The sequence below is a fragment of the Schistocerca americana genome, chromosome 5 (genome assembly GCF_021461395.2).
Source record: "Schistocerca americana isolate TAMUIC-IGC-003095 chromosome 5, iqSchAmer2.1, whole genome shotgun sequence".
NCBI lineage: Eukaryota > Metazoa > Arthropoda > Insecta > Orthoptera > Acrididae > Schistocerca > Schistocerca americana.
In genome coordinates, this window is record NC_060123.1 from 143,408,791 (window position 1) to 143,436,253 (window position 27,463).

Sequence of the window (27,463 nt, forward strand, 5' to 3'; positions counted from 1 at the left end):
GGTCTACCTGTTTTTTATTTTCATGTTAATACTTCAGTGACAATTGTACAAATGTTATGTTTGTTACCATCGAATGGCACTGGAAAGAAAAGTTGAGGGCGATGCACATTTAAAAATGTGAAAAATGTACTTAAAACACAGCAAATAGATAAAAGAGAAACCACTAAAAACAAGAGGGTAAAATATACAAGGTAAAATCAATTAAGAACAGTATCAGTCGCACAAGCAGTCTGCCAAAAATAGGCTACCTATACTTTAGAAAAGTATATGCTTAATGGATAATATGAGTTTTAGACCAGAGTAAACTAGATCAGTGTGGTTGGGAATGATAAAAAGCATCTGTAAATTGTAGTAACAAGTCAGTTAACATGAGAGAGGGAATATGCTATTAAGCCCCACTAGTTTTAATTTTAAACAATAGAAACTCCAGGTAGGAGCATCAACAATGCAGCAACATGGACGCCAACTCCAGCAGCTCGGGCCAGAGCTGCCATAGTTTGTGGTAATGTGTGCATGAGGTGTGTTTGCTTGTGTGAATGAATGGAGTGTGTTTTTCTTTTTCTAGTGGAGGCTGAGGTCGAAATCTTATGTGTAAGTGTCTTTTAATTGTGCCTGTCTGCAACTTAGACTGTTATCTTTATGGTAAGTAGCAATCTATCTTTTTCCCCAGTGTTGTATCCAGGTTTAATTTTAGTTATTTAAACTGTACACTCAGCAGATGATGTTGCAGTAGCTTGCTGATATATTGGCTGCTGCCAATACTGCTGCCTGAACCACAAACATTAGCCCACTTGCTACACTGACAGTGAGATAATTGATGTTGCTGTTAAGAGACTGCTACCAATATTGGGCTTGCATACAAGGCACATCGTGTCCCTCATCCTTCTGTCCTTCTGATAATATTTGTGGTACTGTGTAATATGCATATGGCTCTATTCTTTTTTAATTCTGATCTATGCATTTACAGAAAGCCTTGAGTGTGATGCACATAATTGTTTGTAGTTTTGAACACACTGGAAGAAATTAGCGTACATGTAACTACTTTACTGATAGTGTGGTGCATAGGATCCTTAACTACTTACACAGTGGTTCAAAACACAGTTGCAGGTAACCGCCTCTGAGTTTCCTGCAGTGAAAAGATGTGAAATTGGAACCATTTTATCTCATGAGCCCCAAACAAGATCTGCTTGAAAAAATAAGTGAATATATTTCCCATGTAAGTTGCTTCGAGCAGTGTAAGGCCAAAAGGCCTGGAGCAACATGTGGGATACATAACATTTTGAAAGCAAATTTTTAAATTAATATTATGAAAAAAGCTTCTTGCATGGCTCTACAAAAAAAATCTTTCATTTTTACTTAAGATAAAAGTTGTGAAGAAATTGGGCTGTCTGTGCAGCAAAATAACTGATGTGGCCAACATGGAGAGGATGTAAAATCCAGATTGACTAGATCAACAAAAATATGTCTGGAAAAGAGGAATTTATTAAAATTCTAGCATAAATTTTAGTGTGAGGAAGTCTTTTCTGAAGGTGTCTCTCTCATGTGTAGTCTTGTATGGGAGTGAAACATGGATGATCAGCACTTTGGGCAAGAAGAGAATACAAGTTTTTAAAATGTGGTTCAACAGCAGAATGCCGCTGTAGGTTAGATGGGCAGAACAAATTACTAATGAGGACGTACTGAATTGAATAGGGGAGAAAAGAAATTTATGGCACAGATTAACTAAAAGAGAGGTAGGTTGAAGTGGTGGGCTGTGATAGAGGGGATATTAGTGTGAGACTAAGCAGATGAACACAATAAGGAGGTTCAAATGGGTGTTGGTTGCAGTAGTTATGCAGAGATAAAGAGACTGTCACGGGATAGACTAGCGTGTTAGTCCATCTTGGACTTTCCGTTGTTGGGATGTTAGAATTTTCTAAAATAAAAGAAAAATGGAGAAGTGACCGTTGAAAGTGTACTCAGTTACCTATATCTGATAAACAGTTAGAAACACAAATAATAATTTTGTTATTCAAATGTTATTACAGTTTGATTGTCACTTCTTACAGTTAAATATTGTCTGACTTCACAAGTGACACAGTGTTAGCACTTAAACAATTTGGTTTGGAATTAAAAGATGATGTGATGGGTTCTTAGGATGACTATCCTCCCACATTTCTCGTAAAACACAGACCTCTTGATAAAGGTTTGGGGAACCACTACTACCTTGACTAAAACCTAGTTTCAATTCGTGTGTGACCCCATTATCAGAATGTGGATGACCATAACAATACAGAAAAAAGTAATACATAAGAAATTATGTGCTAAAATAGGAAGAAATGGTATTATGTGTATTGTTCAGACAACTTGTCAAAGCATCATTATAGGCACTCTGAGCATTCAAACACCTTCCAAATTTTATGCAGTTTTATGTGTTTGCCTTATTTGCTGAAAAATAGAATTGTGAAAATTTTTTATTCTAGGGATATTCATTTTTGCAAGCACATGTTGTACTTCTTGCATCCACAATTCAAGTAACAGAATGCTGGTAAGATTTCATATTCCATGAGCTACTGAGTTATTTGAACTTTCCTGGCAGATTAAAACTGTGTGCCGGACCGAGACTCGAACTCGGGACCTTTGGAGAGGTTCACAGGAGAGCCCCTGTGAAGTTTGGATGGCAGGAGATGAGGTACTGGCGGAATTAGAGCTGTGAGGATGGGTCGTGAGTCGTGCTTGGGTAGCTCAGTTGGTAGAGCACCTGCCCGTGAAAGGCAAAGGTCCCGAGTTCGAGTCTCTGTCCGGCACACAGCCTTAATCTGCCTGGAAGTTTCATAACAGCGCACACTCCGCTGCAAAGTGAAAATTTCATACTCAGTTATTTGTTATCAAGAAACAATTGTTTTTAGCTTTGTAGGCTTTTCATATAAACATAGGAATTTTAATTTGTGAGTGACAATTTTATGAATTCCCAGTGTATGTAGTTTTTTTTTTCTTTTCAGCTCCATACAATAAAGATAACCAGTCTCTAGAGTCTGCTATTGTGAGCTATTGGGTGATGCCGCCTCCAGAGAGCAAACCTCATGATTATGGGAAGCCAATGCTTATGAGTTACAGTGTTGTGCAGGACCAGTTCCTATCCCAAGATGCACTTAATGAAATGGTAATAGTAGATAACAGTAAAAACTGGCCTCTTTGATGTATATACGATGTGTTATAAAAGAAACACAACTTTTGCTATAACACAATTTTTGCTTGTTGTACAACATTTTAAACATTGACCCCTCAAAATTGTCCCCTCTACTGGTAATACATCATCCCCATCATTTTTTCTACTTTTGAGAAGCCTCCTGAAACACATTTTCTGGGTAGTGCACAGGTCTCTTGTTGCATTGTCCGGAATCTCCTCTATGGTTTGAAAACAACGTTTTTCAAATGTGGTTTTAAGTTTGGGAAACAGTAGAAAGTCTGCTAAGGCTAGATCAGGAGAATATGGTGGATGGAGCACAACAGGTGTGTGTTTTACTAGATAGCTGTGGACAAGCAGTGACGCATGAGCTTGCTATTGTCATGAGTCAACATCCAAGCCTGGTTTTTCCACAATTCATGCACCTTCTTGTGCACAGAATCACTCATATGTACCAACAATCTCTGGTAGAAGTCTTTGTTTACCATCAGACCAGATGGTACGAACGCCTTATGGACAGTGGCTTTGCAACTAAAAAAGAGGGTGTCAGCCAACTAGCATCACCTTTTGCCAAGTTTGTAGCAAAATTGCACACAAACATTTTATTCTTCGAGCTCTTTCATTGTCACTGTGTGTGTTGACAATTTTTACTTTTGGGCCTTCTAATTTCAACTGTATCAAACTCAGTTTTTGTGCCATACGTGTTTCACGTTTATTCTTTGCAAGGCCTCTTCAGTTTACATTTAGTGTGTTGTATATATAGGTTATAAACACTTCTTGGATCTTGCTTTACTGTGATGTAGTAATAATTTAAATTTCTACTTACTAGTTTTGTTGATGTTCTACATAGTGTGTTCTTCCTTTTCTTATAATTGTTGTTGTTGTTGTGGTTTTCAGTCCTGAGACTGGTTTGATGCAGCTCTACATGCTGCTCTATCCTGTGCAAGCTTCTTCATCCCCCAGTACCTACTGCAACCTACATCTTTCTGAATCTGTTTAGTGTATTCATCTCTTGGTCTCCCTCTACGATTTTTACCCTCCACGCTGCCCTCCAATACTAAATTGGTGATCCCTTGATGCCTCAGAACATGTCCTACCAACTGATCCCTTCTTCTGGTCAAGTTGTGCCACAAACTTCTCCTCTCCCCAATCCTATTCAATACTTCCTCATTAGTTATGTGATCCACCCATCTAATTTTCAGCATTCTTCTGTAGCACCACATTTCGAAAGCTTCTATTCTCTTATTGTCCAAACTATTTATCGTCCATGTTTCACTTCCATACATGGCTACACTCCATACAAATACTTTGAGAAACAACTTCCTGACACTTAAATCAATACTCGATGTTAACAAATTTCTCTTCTTAAGAAACGCTTTCCTTGCCATTGCCAGTCTACATTTTATATCCACTCTACTTCCACCATCATCAGTTATTTTGCTCTCCAAATAACAAAACTCCTTTACTACTTTAAGTGTCTCATTTCCTAATCTATTTCCCTCAGCATCACCCGACTTAATTCAACTACATTCCATTATCCTCGTTTTGCTTTTGTTGAGTTCATCTTATATCCTCCTTTCAAGACACTGTCCATTCCGTTCAACTGCTCTTCCAAGTCCTTTGCTGTCTCTGACAGAATTACAATGTCATCGGCGAACCTCAAAGTTTTTATTTCTTCTCCACGTATTTTAATACCTACTCCGAACTTTTCTTTTGTTTCCTTTATTGCTTGCCCAGTATACAGATTTAATAACATAGGGGATAGGCTACAACCCTGTCTCACTCCCTTCTCAACCACTACTTCCCTTTCATGTCCCTCGACTCTTATAACTGCCATCTGCTTTCTGTACAAATTGTAAATAGCCTTTCGCTCCCTGTATTTTACCCCTGCCACCTTCAGAAATTGAAAGAGAGTATTCCAATCAACATTGTCGAAAGCTTTCTCTAAGTCTACAAATGCTAGAAATGTAGGTTTGCCTTTCCTTAATCTTTCTTCTAAGATAAGTCGTAGGGTCAGTATTGCCTCATGTGTTCCAATATTTCTACGGAATCCAAACTGATCTTCCCTGAGGTCGGCTTCTATCAGTTTTTCCATTCGTCTGTAAAGAATTCGCATTAGTATTTTGCAGCTGTGACTTATTAAACTGATAGTCCAGTAATTTTCACATCTGTCAACACCTGCTTTCTTTGGGATTGGGATTATTATATTCTTCTTGAAGTCTGAGGGTATTTCGCCTGTCTCATACATCTTGCTCACCAGATGGTAGAGTTTTGTCAGGACTGGCTCTCCCAAGGTCGTCAATAGTTCTAATGGAATGTTGTCTACTCCGGGGGGCCGTGTTTCGACTCAGGTCTTTCAGTGCTCTGTCAAACTCTTCACGCGATATTGTATCTCACATTTCATCTTCATCTACATCCTCTTCCGTTTCCATAATATTGTCCTCAAGTACATCACCCTTGTATAGGCCCTCTATATACTCCATCCACCTTTCTGCTTTCCCTTCTTTGCTTAGAACTGGGTTTCCATCAAAGCTCTTGATATTCATGCAAGTGGTTCTCCTTTCTCCAAAGATCTCTTTAATTTTCCTGTAGGCAGTATCTATCGTACCCCTTGTGAGATAAGCCTCTACATCCTTACATTTGTCCTCTAGCCATCCCTGCTTAGCCATTTTGCACTTCCTGTCGATATCATTTTTGAGATGTTTGTATTCCTTTTTGCCTGCTTCGTTTACTGCATTTTTATATTTTTTCCTTTCATCAATTAAATTCAGTATTTCTTCTGTTACCCAAGGGTTTCTACTAGCCCTCGTCTTTTTACCTATTTGATCCTCTGCTGCCTTCACTATTTCATCCCTCAAAGCTACCCATTCTTCTTCTACTGTATTTCTTTCCCCCATTCCTGTCAATTGTTCCCTTATGCTCTCCCTGAAACTCTGTACAATCTCTGGTTCTTTCAGTTTATCCAGGTACCATCTCCCTAAATTCCCACCTTTTTGCAGTTTCTTCGGTTTTAATCTACAGTTCATAACCAATAGATTGTGGTCAGAGTCCACATCTGCCCTGGAAATGTCTTACAATTTAAAACCTGGTTCCTAAATCTCTGTCTTACCATTAGATAATCTATCTGATACCTTTTAGTATCTCCAGGGTTCTTCCATGTATACAACCTTCTTTTATGATTCTTGAACCAAGTATTAGCTATGATTAAGTTATGCTCTGTGCAAAATTCTACGAGCCTGCCTCCTCTTTAATTTCTTACCCCCAATCCATATTCACCTACTATATTTCCTTCTCTCCCTTTTCCTACTGATGAATTTTAGTCACCCATGACTATTAAATTTTCGTCTCCCTTCACTACCTGAATAATTTCTTTTATCTCATCATACATTTCATCAATTTCTTCGTCATCTGCAGAGTTAGTTGGCATATAAACTTGTACTACTGTAGTAGGTGTGGGCTTCGTGTCTATCTTGGCGACAATAATACGTTCACTATGCTGTTTGTAGTAGCTTACCCATACACCTATTTTTTTTATTCATTATTAAACCTACCCCTGCATTACCCCTATTTGATTTTGTATTTATAACCCTGTATTCACATGACCAGAAGTCTTGTTCCTCCTGCCACTGAACTTCACTAATTCCCACTATATCTAACTTTAACCTATCCATTTCCCTTTTTAAATTTTCTAACCTACCTGCCCGATTAAGGGATCTGACATTCCACGCTCCGATCCGTAGAACGCCAGTTTTCTTTCTCCTGATAACAACATCCTCTTGAGTAGTCCCCACCTGGAGATCGGAATGGGGGACTATTTTACCTCCGGAATATTTTTCCCAAGAGGACACCATCATCATTTAATCATACAGTAAAGCTGCATGCCCTCGGGGAATATTACGGCTGTAGTTTCCCCTTGCTTTCAGCCATTCGCAGTACCAGAACAGCAAGGCCATTTTGGTTAATGTTACAAGGCCAGATCAGTCAATCATCCAGGCTGTTGCCCCTGCAACTACTGAAAAGGCTCCTGCCCCTCTTCAGGAACCACACGTTTGTCTGGCCTCTCAACAGATACCCCTCCATTGTGGTTGCACCTACGGTACGGCTATCTGTATCGTTGAGGCACGCAAGCCTCCCCACCAACGGCAAGGTCCATAAATTACAAATTGAAATTTTGTTTTGTGACTTCACTAGGAGCTGAACACCTCTTTTGATGTTATGTTTTGATTGCCATTGCCAACTGCCAACTGTTGAATGTTATTGCCATTGATTGTATGTTATTATTGCGAACTATTGAATTTGTTTTTGTGATATCTGTAATCTGTGTGTATATGCATGTGTGTGTTGTCATTTCTTTTTTTAATTTTAGTTGTGAGTCTGTATTGATGTATGTGTGCATATTTATCACATGTTTATGCTCAGCAGTGGCTTCTTTGATGCGGTAACTTTCTAAGGTATTTGCCATGATTGTTTATTCTCATTATTTTCATATCTTGTTTCATGTTTATAGGCTGATGTTTGCAATGCTGTAAGATATGAAAATAATCAGAATAAACAACTATGACAAATACTTTATGGAAATACAGGAAAATTACCACATTCAGAAAGCCATTGCTGAGAACAAACTTAATAAAAGAATGATAGGATAAAAGCCATTCCACTGGTATGTACAGCTACATTACAACAAATAAATATTCTTCCCCCCCCCCCCCTTTCTCTCTCTCTCTCTCTCTCTCTCTCTCTGTCTCTTTCTCTCTCTCTCTCTCACACACACACACACACACACACACACACACACAAAAATTAAAGAAGGGGAAAAAAAGGGTATATATACCATCATGTGATCATACCAAAACAAATACCAGTCCACACACACACACACACACACACACACACACACACCACAGAAACATATTCAGTAGTTGCCAATAAGATTCAATCATTGGCAATAACATTCAACAGTCGACAACACCAACCGAAACATAACATCGAAACAAGAGTTCAGCTCTTAGTGCTGTGAAGTCTGAAAACAAAATTTCAAATGGCAGTTATAAGAAGAAGAACAACAGTGCTAACAATAGAAAAAAATCATGACGTGTAGAACAACATCCACAAAACCAGTAAGCAGAAGTTTAAATTATTACTACATTTATAAACACAAACTGCCAGGAATGTTTATAACCTATATCTACAACTTTCTAATTGTAAAAAAATAGTATAAACAAAAATATGTTCATATTCATGCCCACTAAAGATGCCTTGCAAAGAATAAAGGCAACACACATATGGCACAAACATTGTGTTTCATTAGTTGATCCAAAAGTAAAAATTATGAACGTACCATAATTTTATATGCAACTGAGGATGATAGGACCACAAAAGTTGAAGATGTTTCTTTCATTGTCACTAATTTAGTGAACAGCTTGTAGATGTCTCACTTCAGTTCGACGATACAACAGATGAGTGCAATGTCATGCATTCACAATTCAGCAGTTTGCATCCAAAAATTAATTTCACCATGGAAAGAGGAAAAAAATAAGAGCATAACTTTCTGGATTTAAAAATTTCAAACGAAAAATCTGAACACGTATTCAGTATTTTTCATAAACCAACAACAACCGACATAATTATCCACAGCCGGTCATGCCACCCGAGATCACACAAGCTCACATATTTTCATTCTGTGTTACATAGACTAAACAACTTACCACTGAAAAAAGAAAATATTGATAAAGAACTAGATCTTCCAAATGTAGCTATAAGCAATGGTTATCCTATAGAATTAGTAGTCACGTTATTCAAAAAGAAAACCTACCAAACACATGCCAGTACCATAGATGAAATAACTTTAACTAGAGACAAAAATGAACCACAGAATAATGAAGTTCTTGTATGGCCATATCTAGGTATTATCTCCAACAAAATTACTCGATGTTTCAAGGATACAAAGTTATACACCAGTTACAGAAGCACTAACAATCTAAACCGATTGTTGAGACACGTACCACGTAAATCAGAGCCATTTTTGCAATCAGGAATCTACAAAATTAACTGTGAAGAATACCCAAAATTTTATATTGGACAAACAGGAAGAAAATTTAGTACATGATTTAAAGAGCACATGATGATAAGTGACAATAACTCATCCACGCCCTTAAAAGACACCAACCATGAAATACCTATTATAAATGAATCACTTCAAATATTACATAAGTTACAGAATGGAAAAGTCGTGGATGTAATGGAAGAAATTGAAATCTACATACATCTAAAAGATCAGTCAGGCAGAGTTTTAAATGAGCATAAAGACCTGCGAAATGGGAATTTCCTAGATAACTTTCTACCAGTTCTAGGGCGAACTGTTACCGAAGCATAGAATGTAAACTTATCACTACACTCATTAATAAATATGACTGTAATACGAAACATCACGCAACCATGAAGCAGTTTTTGCTAGACTCTTGTGGGGTTCTCAGTACTATTTCATTTTGGAATACTGTCATAAATGTGATATGTAAGATCTTTGTGCCAACTATTCAAAAATGACATGCTCCTACAATAACAGAACAAATATTTACAAGTTATTTTAAAGAAATTACATACAGTCATATTTACACCAATGATGCTCGATAAATATGACTGAGAACAAAAGCATATGCAGGTTAAGTAGCAAAATTCTGTAAAATAAATCCAATCTTCCTAGGTTAAGTATGTTATATATAAGAGCCTTGCAACAAATGCGCGAAACTAATGTGCTCCTACAATAATGTGAACACTTTGAACTAATTTATGGGCATAACTCGTGTCGTAGGAGCAACAACGTATGTGACATAATCTGTTACCAAAAAAAATCCATAAAGTAAGTTATAATGTGCCTAGTATATCTGCAGATATGACTTGTTCCTACATCAAAATCACAAGAGTCACTAATGTATCCAATGTATGTAACTTCCGTTTTAGATACTTGAAAATGGCCTAAGGCTGAAATTGTACAATCATACAGGAAATAAAGAAAATGGCAGCTGAAGGTTTCAAGAAATCATTTAAAAAATTTATCACAGCTGCGGACCCTATCGCATTGAAAATTGGTATACGTCGGCTTGCAGTACACAGAGTGACCAGATGCCTGTTCGTCTCTCATTGTACTAAAATGTCTAAGAATTTCGACTGTCCTTCCTTCTCCATCTCGACAGTGAACCGGATGTTCGGATGTATGTTGTTTATGTGTTCTGTGAATTGTTTGAGAGCTTCTGAGCCATGTGGCCAGATCATAAATTTATCGACACCATAATGATAATATAAGGATGGACAGGGGGAGCCGAATTTAATGGACATTCCTCAAAATTCTCCATAAAAAATGATGTAGACAACGGAGAGACCCTCGCTATACCATCCATCATTTCATAAAATTTACTACCATACAGGAAGTAGGTGGTTATCATCACATGCTAGAACAACTTTATAGTTTCAGGAGAAGAAAGATCCGCCAGCATTTTCAGAATGTCCTCCACAGGAACTTTTGTGAACAGCGATACCACATCCAGGCTGACAAAAATGTCATTTTGACCAACTCTAATCTGTTTGATTTTCTTAATGAGCTTCTGGGAGTTCTTGATGTACTGTTCATAACGGCCAACTATAGGAGTCATCAACTTTGTTAGATATTTGGCCGGCTTGTAGGTAGGAGAACCAATTGCACTGACAATAAGTCTCAAGGGAACATTATCCTGGTGGATCTTCCGTAGTTCATACAACCTCGGAGGTCTAGGAGCTCAGACTTTTAGAGTTTCTGTAATATCATCTGGTATACCAGAATTCTTCAGTAACTCCATAGTTTTTGTGCTGTATGTCAAAGTTGTATCCCGTTTAAGACATTTGTACGTACTTTTCTCCAATGGTGATGTAATTTTGCTATGATATTCGGTAGTATTAAGCACGATGGTGGCATTTCCTTTGTCAGCTGATAATATGACAAGATCTTATCTCCCCGAAGTAAATGGAGCCCTGTCTCTCCTCTCTACTGATATTAGATTTGGGAGGCTTAGCTGAGGCCAAAAAGTTACTTATAATAAGTTTCACTTTGTTGGTGTCCTGTGCAAGATGTCGCACTGCCTATTCTATTCCACTGATATGATCCGGAATGGGCATAGTATTTGGTGTAGGAGCTAAATTCGAACCTTTATTAAGGTCCGAGATGGCTCCTTTGTTCAGGCTCTTGTCTGAAAAGTTGAGAACAGTGCGTGCTATTTCATACGATGACTCTGGTCTTGAGCAAGATGCTCAAATTTCATTACTTGTTTAGCCGATGTATTGCTAAGATGAGCTCTTTGATGAGCAGCCGTCATTATATCGACCCACTCCTAGTCAGAAGGCAAGAGAACTGTAGATAACAAAAGGTGGCAACTATATAAACTGTGTGCATTAAAATCCAGTTTGTACCTTATGTGTCGTAACGTTTCTTTGACAATCGTCCGGCTGGTCTTTTGTAATATATTCTTCATTCCAACCAACTTGATATGGTGTTTAAACACAGAAAACTTAGAAACAATATCCTTATCATGACATGTTGCAGAAATGCCAAATTCTCCACAACTGTGCATATTTGACACAAAGCTTCTCCAGTTGACAAACCTGGCATGCGATGTCCTCCCCGTAGAGGAAAGTAATGAGAATGATAGCTTTTGTGAGACCCTGATACGTAATACATTCTTGGTTTTCTTGCCACATCAATTCGGGATAAAATCTCAAGCTTTCGACAGTTGCCTCCATCGTCATCGTGAGGAGCAACTGACTGTTTTCACAGCTGCTGTGGTGGCCTTATATAGCCTGTGGACAGCTTCTGATTGGGTGGCTTGTGATTGGTTGGTGACTACATACTGCTGTCGCAGACGGTGTCCTTGTCTGCGCTGGTAGCGCCACCACTTCCTTGAGAATGTAAACACTGCAAGGAATGTCTCTGCTGCTTCTCTGCATCAAGCACTCATTTCCATGCACTGCTCAGATAATATCCATTGTCACGGTTAAAGTTCTTCTCACCCATTCTTATTTCAACAGCCCCCTTAATAACAGAACTCCAGTATGTGCAGGCATGAGACTAAATTTTTGTTTCGTCAAACAGAATTTGTTTGTTAGTGAGGCTGTGCTCTGCAATTGTTGATTTCTCTAGTTCTCTTTGTTTAATATGTTTTTGGTTTTCTGCACAGCAGTCGGGAAACTGTACAAATGGTTTGAGCTATATAATTGCTTCCACACTCATGGGAATTTATGATATCTGCTGTAAGTGTGGAAGCAGTTATATAGGTCAGACCATTCATACCATTTCTGACTGCTGTGTAGAACACTGACGGCATATTAAAAATGAGGAACTAGAGAAATTGGCAGTTGCGGAGCACAGCCTCACTAATAAACATAAAATTCTGTTTGATGAAATAAAAATTTTGTCCCATGCCTCCACATTGTGGGATTCTGTTATTAAGGACACAGTAGAAATAAGAATGAACGAAAAGAACTTTAACTGTGATGGATATTATCTTAGCAGTGCATGTAAACGAGCACTCGATGCAGAGGTGCAGCAGAAACATTCCTTGCAGTGTTTACATTCCAATAGAAGCAGTGGCACCACCAGCGCAGACAAGGTTGTCCACAGGCTACGTAAGACCACCACAGCAGCAGTGAAGACAGTCAGTTGCTCCTGACATGGAGGCTATCATTGAAAGCTTGAGATTTTATCCGGAATTGATGCGGCAAGAAAACCGCGTAGTTTTACATATTACCGCCATCACGAAAACTTCGTTCTCATGCTCTGTAAGTAGCCCACAATGCGTCTGAGATACAGTTTCCTGCAGTTCCCTGTGATTCAGCTGTTGCTCAGCAGAGGACATAAATCTGCACTTAACTTGAACACCCCATCCACTGAAACTGTTTTACACATTGCAATAAAAACCATTGGCTTTCAACATTTGGAACAACTTCTTTCTTTCGCTTACACCATAGTCCTGCAGTGATCACAGAGTCTTCGTGGTTACAACGGATTTGACAAGGTTAGTTTTAGGAGTGGCCGGATGCCCTTCCTGCCGCCACCTCGTACCCCCAGGGATGGAATCAGTGTACCCCAGCTGAATGCATCTAGTGAAAATCGTGAAATAGTGCGAACGTGTTTCAAATGTCTGCGACGCATGTAACTGAGGTGGAATGTGGGGACCAGCCCGCTATTCACCTAGCAGGATGTGGGAAACTGCCTAAAAACCACTTCCAGGCTGGCCTGCACACCGGCCCTCATTGTTAATCCACTGGGTGGATTCAATCTGGGGCCGGCATGCCTACCCAAGTAGGAAGCAGCGTGTTAGCACTCTCGGCTACCCTGGCGAGTCTTTCAACATTTGGAACAACATTCCCAGCAAAATCAGAGGAAGCTGTCCTAGCTGCTCTTGTTGCCTTTACAAATGTCTGCTTGTGTTTGTGTATGTGCGGATGGATATGTGTGCGTGTGTGCGAGTGTATACCTGTCCTTTTTTCCCCCAAAGGTAAGTCTTTCCGTTCGCGGGATTGGAATGACTCCTTACCCTCTCCCTTAAAACCCACATCCTTTCGTCTTTCCCTCTCCTTCCCTCTTTCCTGATGAGGCAACAGTTTGTTGCGAAAGCTTGAATTTTGTGTGTATGTTTGTGTTTGTTTGTGTGTCTATCGACCTGCCAGCACTTTCGTTCGGTAAGTCACATCATCTGTGTTTTTAGATATATTATCATATAGGGTGTATATGGCCCAGGACAACCGGGAGATCCGGGAAAAACCCGGGAACTTTTTAGAATTCCAGGAATTTTTCATTGTTTTAGTTTTCAGTTAAATTTTTGTAATTTTGACTGGTAAGAATCAATACTCTAACAAAGGACATTACTGTATCCCGCTACTGCAGAATAATACTTCAACAATAAAACATAAATGAGAGAAAAAAATGAAAATAACTTAAATTGCAAAGGAAATGTGCCATATGCAACAACAACACACAGTGCTCATGCAAGCGTCTGCCAACAGCAAAATGTGTCAAGTGCTTTAGGAAGACTGTGCAATGCTTCATAACAACAAATTGTCTCCGATGAGCGTGAAGTCACAACTGTTTACATTAGATTCGTTTCAGTAGTTACAAGCAGGCTCATGCGCATGTACAGTCGAGTCGCTTTTGAGCAGTAGATTCTCCCACTTTTGGCTACAAGAATGTGGTTGTTAACTGTGCAAGCAGTCGCAGCAAGCAGCCAGATGCTACCGGGAAAAGGGGGCGCCAAATTCATGTTCTTGAGGGTAAAAACCTTGTTTCACAAAGAGCCTAGCATCCAGCACATGTTTGTCTATCGATTATTCATATGAATATAATAGAGGGAAACATTCCACGTGGGAAAAATATATCTAAAAACACAGATGATGTGACTTACCGAACGAAAGTGCTGGCAGGTCGATAGACCACAAACATACACATGAATTCAAGCTTTCGCAACAAATTGTTGCCTCATCAGGAAAGAGGGAAGGAGAGGGAAAGACGAAAGGATGTGGGTTTTAAGGGAGAGGGTAAGGAGTCGTTCCAATCCCGGGTGCGGAAAAAAGGGGTATACACTCATACAGACACAAGCAGACATGGATATGCGTGTGTGTGCGTTTGTATACAGCAGAAATGTCTGCTTGTGTCTGTGTACGTGCGGATGGATACGTGTGTGTGTGTGTGCGAGTGTATACCCCTTTTTTCCCCCTAAGGTAAGTCTTTCCGCTCCCGGGATTGGAATGAATCCTTACCCTCTCCCTTAAAACCCACATCCTTTCGTCTTTCCCTCTCCTTCCCTCTTTCCTGATGAGGCAACAGTTTGTTGCGAAATCTTGAATTTCATGTGTATGTTTGTGTTTGTCTATCGACCTGCCAGCACTTTCGTTCGGTAAGTCACATCATCTGTGTTTTTAGATTATTCATATGATTTTGAAACGCTTCCCTATTGGTTTGTGAACATTTTTGAACACATTTTAAGTTGGTTTCTGAATTAATCATAAGTTGATTTTTGAAAGCGTGCATAGAGCACGTGATGTCTCTGTCGGGAGAGTCCTCGTCACATCTAGAAATAAACTTTCTGAAGACAAAAGGGGACGGGACTATGTGAGCTGAGCAGAGTAAATCTGACGCATGAATGCCAATCACTGTCTGATTATGTGGTTGATTGGCTTTGCGAATGATCAGCGTTGTCATAATTACTAGGGAAATCCATAAATTAAGACTACCAGAATGGAAATTAATGACTGACAGGAATAACAGGTGAGAAAGATTACGTGTTATCTTCTCGGTGTATCCAAGAAAATGAAATTTTGACAGAAAATTTTTGGCCAGGTCACTACACTAGTAATGACCAGTTGTACTGTCCCCGGCTAGCAGCCACTTAAGTTCTATTCTGGAAGTAACGCGGAAAATGTGTTGTGCGAACATTTAATAATGCCTAACTCGAAAACAATTGCAGGGTAACTAAACCTGTGATTCTGGCAGGGTTAGTGAAATTAATCGGTAAACAAATTTTGACAATGGCAGGAATAGCTGCAGAATTGGTGATGACGAGATTGTTTATTAGAACGAGGAAGGAGAAGAAATGGGGACATCATGCAAATTATGGAAGAATAAGACGATTCCAAATTTATATAAAAATTTCGTAATACTACTTTTCGGTCTCATGCTTGAGAAGCTGGTGCGTATGAATGAAATGTGAAACTATTTCCTAACATAAAGCTTTTTGCTTGTAATAGGCCTAATAGGCATTTTATATTGACACTTTGTGAATTATATTCTGTCGTGTTATAAAAATGGCCATTTGTGCCAAAACAATGTAGTTTATTTGGTGTGTCTTACAAAATTGCTCCAATATTAGAAAGGTCTCTTTTGTTTTATCTAGCAGACAGTGAAAAAATAGACGTAATCAGATCAACAAACCACACCAGTCTTGAGTATTATTTGTGTTAACAGACCATGTAGCGAATCGTTTGATGAGCTAATAGATTCTTTCGCAGAAAGGAAAGCGTGCCGTGTAAAGCTGTAGCAAGATTAGAGAGAAAAAATGCTAGGCGCTAAGGATTGAGCTAATAGATTCTTTCGCAGAAAGGAAAGCGTGCCGTGTAAAGCTGTAGCAAGATTAGAGAGAAAAAATGCTAGGCGCTAAGGATTGAAGAAATGTGTACTTTCTTATTTGTCTCTTTTCTTTATTGGTTTTATGTATTCTATATTTAATTCTATGTCACACAAAACAGCAAGTTATTGGCTAATAGGCAATAAAGAGTGCAGATTTTCTGAAGAGTTCTTGTTCTCCTGATTACAAATAATCCCATCTGCTATTAATTGCGAGATTTTTTTTAAAGAGGGGCAGGCTGTCAAACTGGCCGACTGAGAGCAGGAGAGGCACCACAAGACATTGTAGTATACACGTTTCAATTCCACAGAGCGAAATACAGTGACGTGCGATAGAAGAATGCTTTATGAAGAGGCGTGGCACTGCACTTTGGCACACTTAAGACTAAATAACATATCTTACATTTCCTCAAACACATATGTTTTATGTTTCAGACTTTTCAGAAAGATGTGTGCTACAATATGAACATATTTTTGAAAATTCGATTTTTTTAAGTATTGACCCGGTTCGCAGATATCGTAGATCCGAGGCTGATGCGCAGAGCGGTCTGAGTTGTAGTGGATAGTGTCCATGTGACCTATGTTTACATTTAGCAATTTTGCTGTTTCCCCTTTGTTTACTCTCACATCAAATGAAAACAAAACAGGTATCTGTGGCCAGGAGCCATCAAGTGAATTAAAATACGTTCACATAATTACAGAAGGCTAAAATATGTCATTAGTTTCAGATTTTATTTTATTTCCATCTTTCTGACAGTCAAGCATTAATTGCCTTGCAGAACAGTTAAGTTATTTTTGTCTGTTTGCTAAAGAAATTCGACTTTTATTAACCTGCAGAGGCAGTCGATTTATTTGAAACGAAATGTTTAATTCCACAGTACTGGCTAGGCTGCATTTCAAGTGCACGTTTTCATCTTCTAGCACATATGGCATTATGCCATAATAAAGAACCAAACATGATATAATACAGTACTGGTGCTCAAAGAAAATTTACGTCCCGAAAACCACACTGAAAAGCTTAATATCAGGCCGAGGTCTACTTGATTGGGAATCTGGACATATGAATGTGCACTTTAAATATGCACTTTAAATGTGCATATTTTAGTATGGTTCACGAAATTCCGATGCTCTTGGAGTATCCTCTGATGTCGTGTTTCTTTTATGACATAATGTATGTTCTTTCAATGTTTTACACGTACGTACATATGATCTTCCTACGTCATGGTAGCTGCACAAGTGTGGTGGCGCCTGTTATCTGCACTCTGTGGCAACTGCTAAAACGAACCTGTTTCTAACAGGTAGCGAGAAAATATTGTGAATGGTGGTTCGAAAAGCATTACTTTCAAAGTAAATATCCTTTTACGTAAGTTGAACTACGTGTGAGAATGTACTGTGAATTTCTTAAATCACAAAGCGTTTGACTCTCATTTAAAAAATCAGTTCTTTGATGATGAGCCATTTAGAAGCATTTTGAACTATGAAGATCAGACATTTGTCATTATTAAAAATTTTACTGGCACATTTGTGTGATTCTTAAAGTGTAACATGCGCAAAAACTGTCAACATTATATGCGAAATCTCAGCTTCTCTTGCAGCTTATTAACCTTAGAAACCAATATTATATGTGAAAGCTTTTCTTTTCTTGTAGCAACACTATGTATATTAATTTAAACAATTAACTTTCCCTGTTTGTGTGTTCGTGCTACGTAACAGTGATGTTGCTGTTGGCTGACTACATCACATGTCCTATGCTCTGAATATCTGCTGTTATCGGCTGCCCAGATCACACGACATGAGCTATGACTGGCTTACAGAAACGCTTCGCAATCTTGATTTCAATGATTCGGGAAGTAACATGCAGTGTTTGGTGGAATTCCAGTGTATACATTCGTAATATGAAAATACGCAATGTACATGTTGCTGCACATAAAAGATATTTCCAAACTGTGTCTTTTTCTCTGAGTTTCGTTTTCTAAAGTGCCGGGATATTCTACGCCCATGTATAAAACCTTAACCATTCATAGGTTTGATAAGGGAAAATATACTATCATTAACATGGAAAAAGTGTGTTTTCACCAGGGAGAAAGTGTATTTTTAACTGGGAAAAATCCGGGAATATTTCTTCCTTGTCCATGTATACACCCTGTCATAGCTACTATAACTTTTTTTATTATTATTTTAAGGATTTTGTGGTGTACATTACTTCTACTGTTGTTGTGAGGACCATACTCATATTATCATAGGTAGTAGTGACTTTTGAATGTCAAATCTGTAAACAAATATGTGGTACTGATGTTGGATTCACATGGCACGATCATATGCCAACTTATTTATGGGCCATCTGGAGGATTCCCTCCTATTCAGTCAACAACTAAAACCTCTTGTCTTGTTCAGATTCATTGGTGAGATTTTCATGGTCTGAACTCGCAGCAAGGACAACCTTTGCTCTTTCCTCCATAACCTCAACACCTACTCCTGAAGCCGCTTCACCTGGTCATTCTCAACTCATCAAGCCACCTTCCTAGATGTTGATCTCCACCTCTCAGCTGACACCTCAAGTACATCTGCCATTTCAAGTGTACCAATCACCTGTACTTCCACTTTTACAGCTGTCTCCCACTCCATGTCATCCATGGAGCTGCATCTGCAGTGAAAAGCAGATTTATTGAAATACAGACACCAGTATACATGTTAACCAGCCGCCAACCAGTACTCCTCTGATCACCCAGTCCACCTTGACCTTGAAAAGCTCCACCACATCCTCCACCAGGGCTTTGACTACCTCTTGTCATGCCTTGAAATGAGGGACATCCTACCTAAAATCCTATCCACATCACCCCAAATAGTTTACCAGCCACCCACAGACTACTGAATAGCCTTGTCCATTCTTGTTCCAAACCTACTCCCAATCCTGTACTCTGCGAATCACTCCCCTGTGGTTGGACCACGTTCAAAGCTATCCCATACACCCACCTAACACATCCAGTCACAGTCTAATCACAGGCATTTCCTACCCAATGAAAGACAAGGCCACATGTGGAAGCAGCCATATTATACCATGTATATCAGCTTTGCTGATATCACTGTACAGCATTCTATGTAGATATGACAAGTAACCAACTGTATGCTCGCACGAATGGCCACCAGTAAATGTGGCAAACTGCAAACTTGACCATCCAGGTCCCAAACATGCTGCACAACACTACATGATTGACTTCAACAGCTGCTACACACTGCAGTCCATATCTTGCATTCTCGCAGTCCCTCTGGCCTAAACCTGTGCTAAGTTGTTCCCACTGCCTCAGCTTATCTTTTCCCTTCGCTCTTCTGTGTTTTTTTTTCCAACATATCCCCCCCCCCCCCCTGTTCATGCAGGCTCACTCTCTTTTTACCCTCCTTTTCTGTCCCCCCCCCCCCCCTCCTCCCCGCCATGCAGGCTCACACTCTTTTTACCTTCCTTTTCTGTCCCCTCCCTTTCTCCCTGTAACATCTCCACCTTCCTATGCTCTTTTCCTCCTCCCTCTTCCTATATCTCTTTCTACCCTCTGTGCTGATTCCATCTTGTTGTGCAATCACTGTCCAACTATCTCCCTCTTCACTGCTACCCCTCTTTGTGTTCTTCCCTGTCCAACTGCCCACCTCCATCCGCTCAGGCAACTGCTTTCTATTACTGATTATTTATAATCAGTCTTGCCATGGCCACAAGAGAGTGCTTTGGGTTGACGAGAGAGTGCTTTGGGTGTCTGTGTAGCTGGTGTGTGAATTTGTGTACTTCTTTTTTTAAAAAAAGTGCAAGAGCTTGAAAGCTATAAGTGAGTAGTTACCTCCCCCTTCTATATAATTTACACTTGTTTTAAATCTAAAAAAACTGTTTTTATTCTTTTATTTGCCAAACATACAATTTGGAATTTTTAAGTATGTCAAAACATAATTACTTGTAAACGCAGATAATGCTTATAATGTTATAGATTGTACAGTCTCATGTTATCATTAGGCACGTACATTTTAAATCCACCTGATTTGTACTTTTATAATTTAAGATTCTCTCTCTGTAACATAATATAAGCTTTGTACTCTGTCTGTACTTATATGTATATAAACATTGTTTTTCATCTTCTGTTATGTATGTTGTGTATGTACATCTAACATACTTACAGCAGTTTTCAGAACCATTTGAAAATAGCGTAATATAAAGACCGAAACTGGCAGTGGAGTGTATAAGGTCCTACCCAGCAACTGAAACGGTTTTTCAGTAATTAAACAAACAGTTCAGAATCAGCACATTGAAAAACCTAATAATTTTTCGTTTAATTAAGGAGTTAAGTTAAAAAAAAGTGTTTATTATACCCAAATTCTATTTGTACAGTCTGATTTGCTCTACTTGCCAAATAAGCTGTATTCCTGTATTGCAGTACACTGTATTGCTATAGTATTGTTATTCGGCTTATCCATGAAATATCCCGGAGTTGTTGGTATGTACTTGTACATACCTTGAAGAAAAGTGGATTCTTACAAGATAACAGAAAATTTTTTTACAACATTGGGATCTAGTCATCCAGGAGGAGCTCATTGTTGGTCTGTAAAGCCACATTGCCTGCAGTAAACTGCTTGCTAAATAACGTCATACTGTGCTAATTGTCAGTTACAGATGTGAGAATTTCTTTTCTCAAAGATCAGTTTATATTTTGTCTTCTATTCAAATTCATTCATTCCTCATAGAATTGGGGTGTATATTGAGAGGGCCCCAAGCAGGGGAAATGGGACACGAGTCCTGAGTGTATGATGAGATAGTTGGAGAGGCACGTTTCCTGTTGCCACATGTATTGTCATGAATGAAATTGAAAGGCAGTGATTTACAGTCTAAACACAATAATTTATTTATGAGTCACAGAACTTATACAACACAAGAGTTCACAACAAGCCATCTTAGGAACCAGCATTACTAAATCAGAGATATAATGTGTTTGACTATATCTGTTTCCAACATCCTTCCCAAGCTCCAGGGAGATAACCAACTGAAGTGGACATGCTGTCCACTGTCCTTCTAATGTATGAAGTATTATCACCCTTATTTTATTCTCTCTCTCCTATACACATCTTACTATATTCCCATTCCTCAAGACATGTTGTGGGTGTCTGTTATCTGGAATCAAAACCAGGTCAGAAGTCAAAACATCTTGCAGATGTGCCTCTAACTTTGTGAACTTTACTAAACTACGTGTTATATTCCTTGAGCCATCTTTTCCAAATGTTGTCTGCTAGTTTCTGCTGTAGTTTAAATTCTTTGGTCACATTGTGTTTGGTGATAGGTTCTGGTCTAGTGGGCACATTTAATAGTCCTCCAGGCACCAGAAAGTGTGCCAGTGTCAGCAGTTCTGTTCCATCTCCTAGAGAGATAAGCCTCAAGTTTACTGTAGCGTTGGTACGGTTCTGGTCTAGTGGGCACATTTAATAGTCCTCCAGGCACCAGAAAGTGTGCCAGTGTCAGCAGTTCTGTTCCATCTCCTAGAGAGATAAGCCTCAAGTTTACTGTAGCGTTGGTACTGACCATGGCAGTGTAGAATTGTTCTGCAGTTAATCTTGATTGTCCCAACATTTTATGTAATCATTGCTTGACAGTGCCCACCACCTCTCCCACCAGCATTCCCACTAAGACACCCATGTTGCAGTGAACTTCCTGGTGATTCCCTTTTTGGCAAGGAAGTGATGGATCTCTGAGGAGAATAAATTCCATAATTCTTACAGTTTTATGTTAGTGGCGTGAAAGGCCTTCACATTGCTGGTGTAGAAGGTATACAGAAATCCATGTGTACTTGCAAACCTTTGTAAAGCCATCAAAAATGTTCATTATTCATATTGGAACAGAATTTTAAATGTGCTGCACATGTTGTTGCATAAGTCAGTAGTGTTGTATAGGCCTTGTCCATGTTCATGCCTACCTTGCTGTCAAGAGGACCTGATGTCGAGAGGACCTACAAGTGTCTGTGCCAGTGACAGTAAAAGGCTTGGATGGTTTCATTCAATCTGTAGATGGAGGGGCTTCAGTTTGTTGTCCTCTTGGAGTCTTCATGATCTTGCATGGTAGAAATGTATTTAAGACCTTCTTAATGGTTTGAAGGTCTTTAAATATCCAAAATTCTTTCCAAAGTTTGGATAACACAATTGGGACGCCAAGATGATGAAGAACAGTATGTGTTTGAAAGATGAGGAGCCTCATGAAGTGATGTCATTTCTCACTGGTGAGGCCTGAAAACTATAATCTACCTCCCAGATGAAGGAATCCATCTTCAATGAAAGGATCAAAGGTCCAGTTTCAGCATCTTGCAGCATAGGGTTACCATTTTGGAGTATGTGGTTTTCCGGTGTGAAATGTTGATGTTGAACCATTTTGATTGTGTAAGTGTGTGCATTTGTGAATTAAACTGCCGTCAACTCTACATATAGTTATCTTTTTGGCAAATCTTATGTGTGAAGCAAAGGATCCGGCCTGTTGTATGAATTAGTCATCAGTAAGAACTGAATTCGGAAATGTCTATGAGGCTTGGAGGTGCAGTTTGTATCATCACATGTTTTAAGTTTTTTTTCTCTTTTCTGGGAGGTCATGACACACATTTGGAGTGCCAGATGGGCAGCATTCTTCTCAGTGTGCAAGCCATGGTGGTCCTTTCACGAAACCTGCTGGATTGGATTTGATTGCCGAAAAGTCCTTGTGTTTTAGGTGATCTGTTGGGTTATCATGTGCAGAGCAATGTCTCCACTGACCAGACAACGTATATGTATGAATGTCTGTCACGCTGTTACAGATGAAAGTCTTCCATCGACTAGCATCCAGCCTTAGGTCACAGTAGCGTCAGTCCACAACACTGCATGAGTAATGCTGTATCCTGCTGCTGCACAGATATATCTTAGTAATTATGGTCCCAAAAGTATACCTAAAAGTTTGAGATGCGGCAGTATTATCATTTTGACAGGTACAAGTCTGTTCTTGCTAGAGGCTAAGTGAATTGTTGTGTTGCCTTGTAAAACACTGTGAGTGTACAGAGTTGCACCATGTGCTCTTTCCAAAGCGACACGAAGTATGTGAATCTGAACATTGTGAATTTTTAGCAGTTGATGTCCGTCACCGGACACAAATGCATGCCAGTGAAGATAAAGTGGACACCTAAGTGTTCCATTGCATTGCCAGAGTATTGGATAGCACTTCATTCTTGTCAGTTTCCCTGAACCACATTACTTGGCATAATACTTTTGCCATGTTTGACACAGGAGAGAATAGTTCTAGTGGGTCGTAAAATTTTTTATTAATATTTTCCTTTTGGTAGTAGGTCCATCAGGTAATTTTTCTGACATCATCTGTGTTAATGTAGAGGCTGTCAATTGCCGTGTTTCAGTATATGAGTAACTGATTTGAAGTAGTGGCCTAATTTGCTAATTGAAACTCCAGTAACTTCATGAGGGCCGTTAGGTTATAGTACACAGCAATGGTTTCACTGTCGTGAACTGCACCAAATCAAAGTCATCTATGAAACCATTGGTGGCTAGTATCTGTGCAGCAAAAAGAAATGCAGTCTCATATCTAGAAGAATGTCTTTCAATGTTTCCGAAAGCAAGAATGGACTTCATGTCAAGCCAAACGCAAGTCTAGTGAAACAGTAACTCATTACTTTGTTCATGGTACGGTAGTTTCTGTGGCTATAATAAAAAAACATTGTACCATAGAAATCATGTCATATCCCTGTAATCTTTGTGCAAGACAAGTTGCAGGAATGTTTGCGTGACATTGCTAATAATAGCCATGGGGCGTGATCGGAACTGTAACAGAACGACAAGTATTTCTGGCAGAAGCTTTGATCCCAACTCTAATATGTTGTTGATCTCGTGAGAAGGTGCATCGAAAATGACTCTCCACATTATTTTACCCAGTTTCTCCTTTTTTAACTGCTTGATGCAGGAGGTAAAACATAGTGTTACTTGCTCTTCAGGAGAGCGAGTTCTACATGCTTCTTGGTAATGTAGTCCAATATAAGACAGTAGTAAGTGCCCCTTAAAGGATCATTGCTAAGATGTCTTTTATATAAACTACGAAATCTGCTTTCTATGTTCAGTTGGTTAGTAGTTTGTAGAATAATATTTTGTTTCTTTGGTAGACGAACGACGCACGAGTGATCACGTACAAGATAAGGTGCCTGAAATTTTTGAAGGAGAAGAGACTCTTTATTGATCTTTACTGTATCGTGATGCACAGCTATGCCAATTGTCTTTAGATCCCAGAACAGCCTCAAGTAGTCACCTGTGTGCACGTGGGCCTGAAGTAGAAAGTTAACAACAGCTAAATTCTCACAGACAGCACAACTGCTCCCACTGAAAATCCAACTGAATATGCTGGGAAACAGAGCAATGGATTTAGAAATGTGGATCAAAAGACTATCAGTAACAATCTTCCAGTACTTACCACTACCAATTAATAGCTCAGTGGGCTTATCTTCTTGACAATCTGCCTACAAATCGGCAAACTGCAGTGTGTAGGCATGTGACATGTTCTTATTGTCTTGTGGGACTCTAGGCTGAGCCATGAAGCTCACTTTCGTACACTCTGATATACGTTTATAGTGGAGATACTGAGTCGCAGATAGGCACAACAAAAAGACTCTCACAATTAAAGCTTTCGGGCATTAAGACTTTCGTCAACAAGACACACACACACACACACACACACACACACACACACACACACACACACACACACACACTACTGCAGTCTCAGGCAACTGAAACCACACTGTTAGTGAGCCTATTGTGATGAAGGCCTTAATGGCCAAAAGCTTGTGAGAGTATTTTTGTGGTGCCTGTCTGCAACTCAGCATCTCCGTTATATGTTGAGTAGCAACTTTCCTTCTCATAATATTGTTGCATTCCGTCCTGGATTTTCCTTGGCTCTGATATAAGTCATAGAATTAGCTCACATACCTCTAATTTTGAAAATGTACGAGATTGGAACGCACAAACATTTAGGTGTCACTGATCAGAGACAGGCAGTCTCAGATCTTCTATTAATGACTTTGCTATGAAGGATGCTTGGTTTTGTTGTCTAGCACACATTGAGTAAGTTTATTTACTCCTGTCGGTCCTACGATAATCACTTAAATGTTTGCAAGAATATGAAGATTGCATAGTTACATTTATTTTACCAACTGAAGTGATATTGTTCTGTCCTGCTGGGGTCTTACAAGTCGTACCTTTGATGCTTATCTACTTGTAATACGATATTTTGCAGTTAGCACAAAATACCCTACCCTTCTTCCCACAACTTGACACTCTGTCCTCAATTTATACATGGAAAACATCTGTTATTACTTTTAAATTTCTGTTTTCATTCAGTGACGTCAGTAATTTCATCACATTCTTGGACCCAGTGGACTTGTTCTTCACAAAAGTCAGAAAATGGACCGGTAATTTTTGCTTCCCTTGGGTAACGTGTGTTTCTGATCAGTGCGAACATGAAGGGCTGCAGCCTTGAGAGTGTAAGTCAACGTTTTATTGTCATAGTGGAGCTTCTGTGAAGTAAGTGCTGAGTCCATTTCCAGCCCTGTAAATTCCTTCAACTGATTTGTGTCGCCTTCTGAATGACACGAATAAGCCAGTGTCAGCAGATATTATTAGGAAATGATCAATGGAACACGTAACTAACTAACTAACTAACTAAAAAAGTTCTATGGATTTTTTGGTGCTAGTACACAACCATAAGCATCGACACCTTTGCTGAGTGCTCGCAAAGCTTGGATATCATCATTGAAATTGATAAATTTAGAATTAAGTGAGTCTGCATTTGGATAGTGTATGGATTTAATAGATTTCGAATAATCTAGGTGAGCGTGTATAATTCTGTTTTTATCGCCATAGTGTGCTGTAGGAGTGTCTTGGTTTCTTCACATGTGTCAGAGATCTCAGCGAAACCATCAACTATAAATACTGTGGCTCCACTTCTAAGCAGCAATGCAAAAATATGTGTTTATGAATGGTGGGTATCGTGGGATCATGATTGATTAATTGCTGGAACTGTTCCCAACAAGGAGCTAAAGTCTCGACATCTCCAGAAAATATCCCAAGTTCTTTAGTGGGCAGTCTGATATTAGGTGGTGGAATAACTGAAGTGATGGTTTTAGCAGGTTGTCTTATTATTGATGGTGGTGTGAGTTATGGAATCCATCAGTTTCCCTTCTATCCCCTGTGACGTGCATAATAGCACACTTGGCTGAATCTATATATTCATCACATTTTGACATATCAGCAGCATAACCAGCATCATCAATATGATCATGTATTTTGTTATCAAGACCTGTTAGTGTGCACAGTAGTTCCTGTAATTGATCTTTAGAATATTCATAATCTTCAGTGGGGGTTGTGTCTTTAAAGTTGTTCATTTTGTTCAAAATGCATGTAATATTAGCTCCTCGTTCTCGCCTGTGTTCTTTTCAGGTGCTTGTCACTGATTGTTGGTATCAGTGTTTCCTGTGTCAGACATCATGAAGTGGCTGCAGTTGTCCAAGTGGGTTGTCGTAGCTTGTAATTTCATAAACAACTAACGTATGGCAGGACCAGGCATAAAACAATTTACAAGTGAAATGTAAAATTTGACAGTCCATTAAAGTGCCAAACAATCAGCTGCAGTAGCAGTACAGAGCACAATAATGGAATCAATTTGATTTGCAAATGGCACTATAAAATTTGTAGCACAATAATTCAGTTGACCTTTGCGTGCGGGTGGTTGTCGGAAGTATTTGTTGGCTAGCATGACATATCACTGCAGTCAGCCCCTTGAGGTGTTTGGCACATGAAGTGACTTCAAAAAATTGTGGTGTAATGGCAGCAGTCATAGAAATCTTCCTTGGTTTCGGCATCAGTTTTTATGTCATGAATGACACTAGTAGGCAGTGATTTTCAGTCCAATATAACACTTTGTTTACCAGTCACAGAACATACATCTTCAAAATGAGCGTTTCTGATTTAGAAATATAAATGTCCATGAATATATGTATCCAACACGTGCTTTTATAAGTAGATACATTGATAGTCCAAGTGTGTTGCTGCCATCAGTAGATCGAAGCAGCTGATTGGGTAAGTTACCAGCCTTTGCTACATGGGATACAGTAGCTTCT

The 27,463-nt window shown here is 39.2% G+C and overlaps 1 protein-coding gene across 2 annotated transcripts in view; it reads left to right on the top strand.

Annotated features, from left to right (window-relative positions):
• The window catches only part of LOC124615939 (MPN domain-containing protein), a 158,410-nt gene that overhangs the window by 125,962 nt on the left and 4,985 nt on the right, over nucleotides 1-27,463 (top strand). For both annotated transcript variants that reach the window (XM_047144129.1, XM_047144130.1), the window contains one exon: nucleotides 2,982-3,142. In XM_047144129.1, the coding sequence (XP_047000085.1) occupies nucleotides 2,982-3,142 (161 nt within the window). The remainder of the gene's footprint in view (nucleotides 1-2,981; nucleotides 3,143-27,463) is intronic.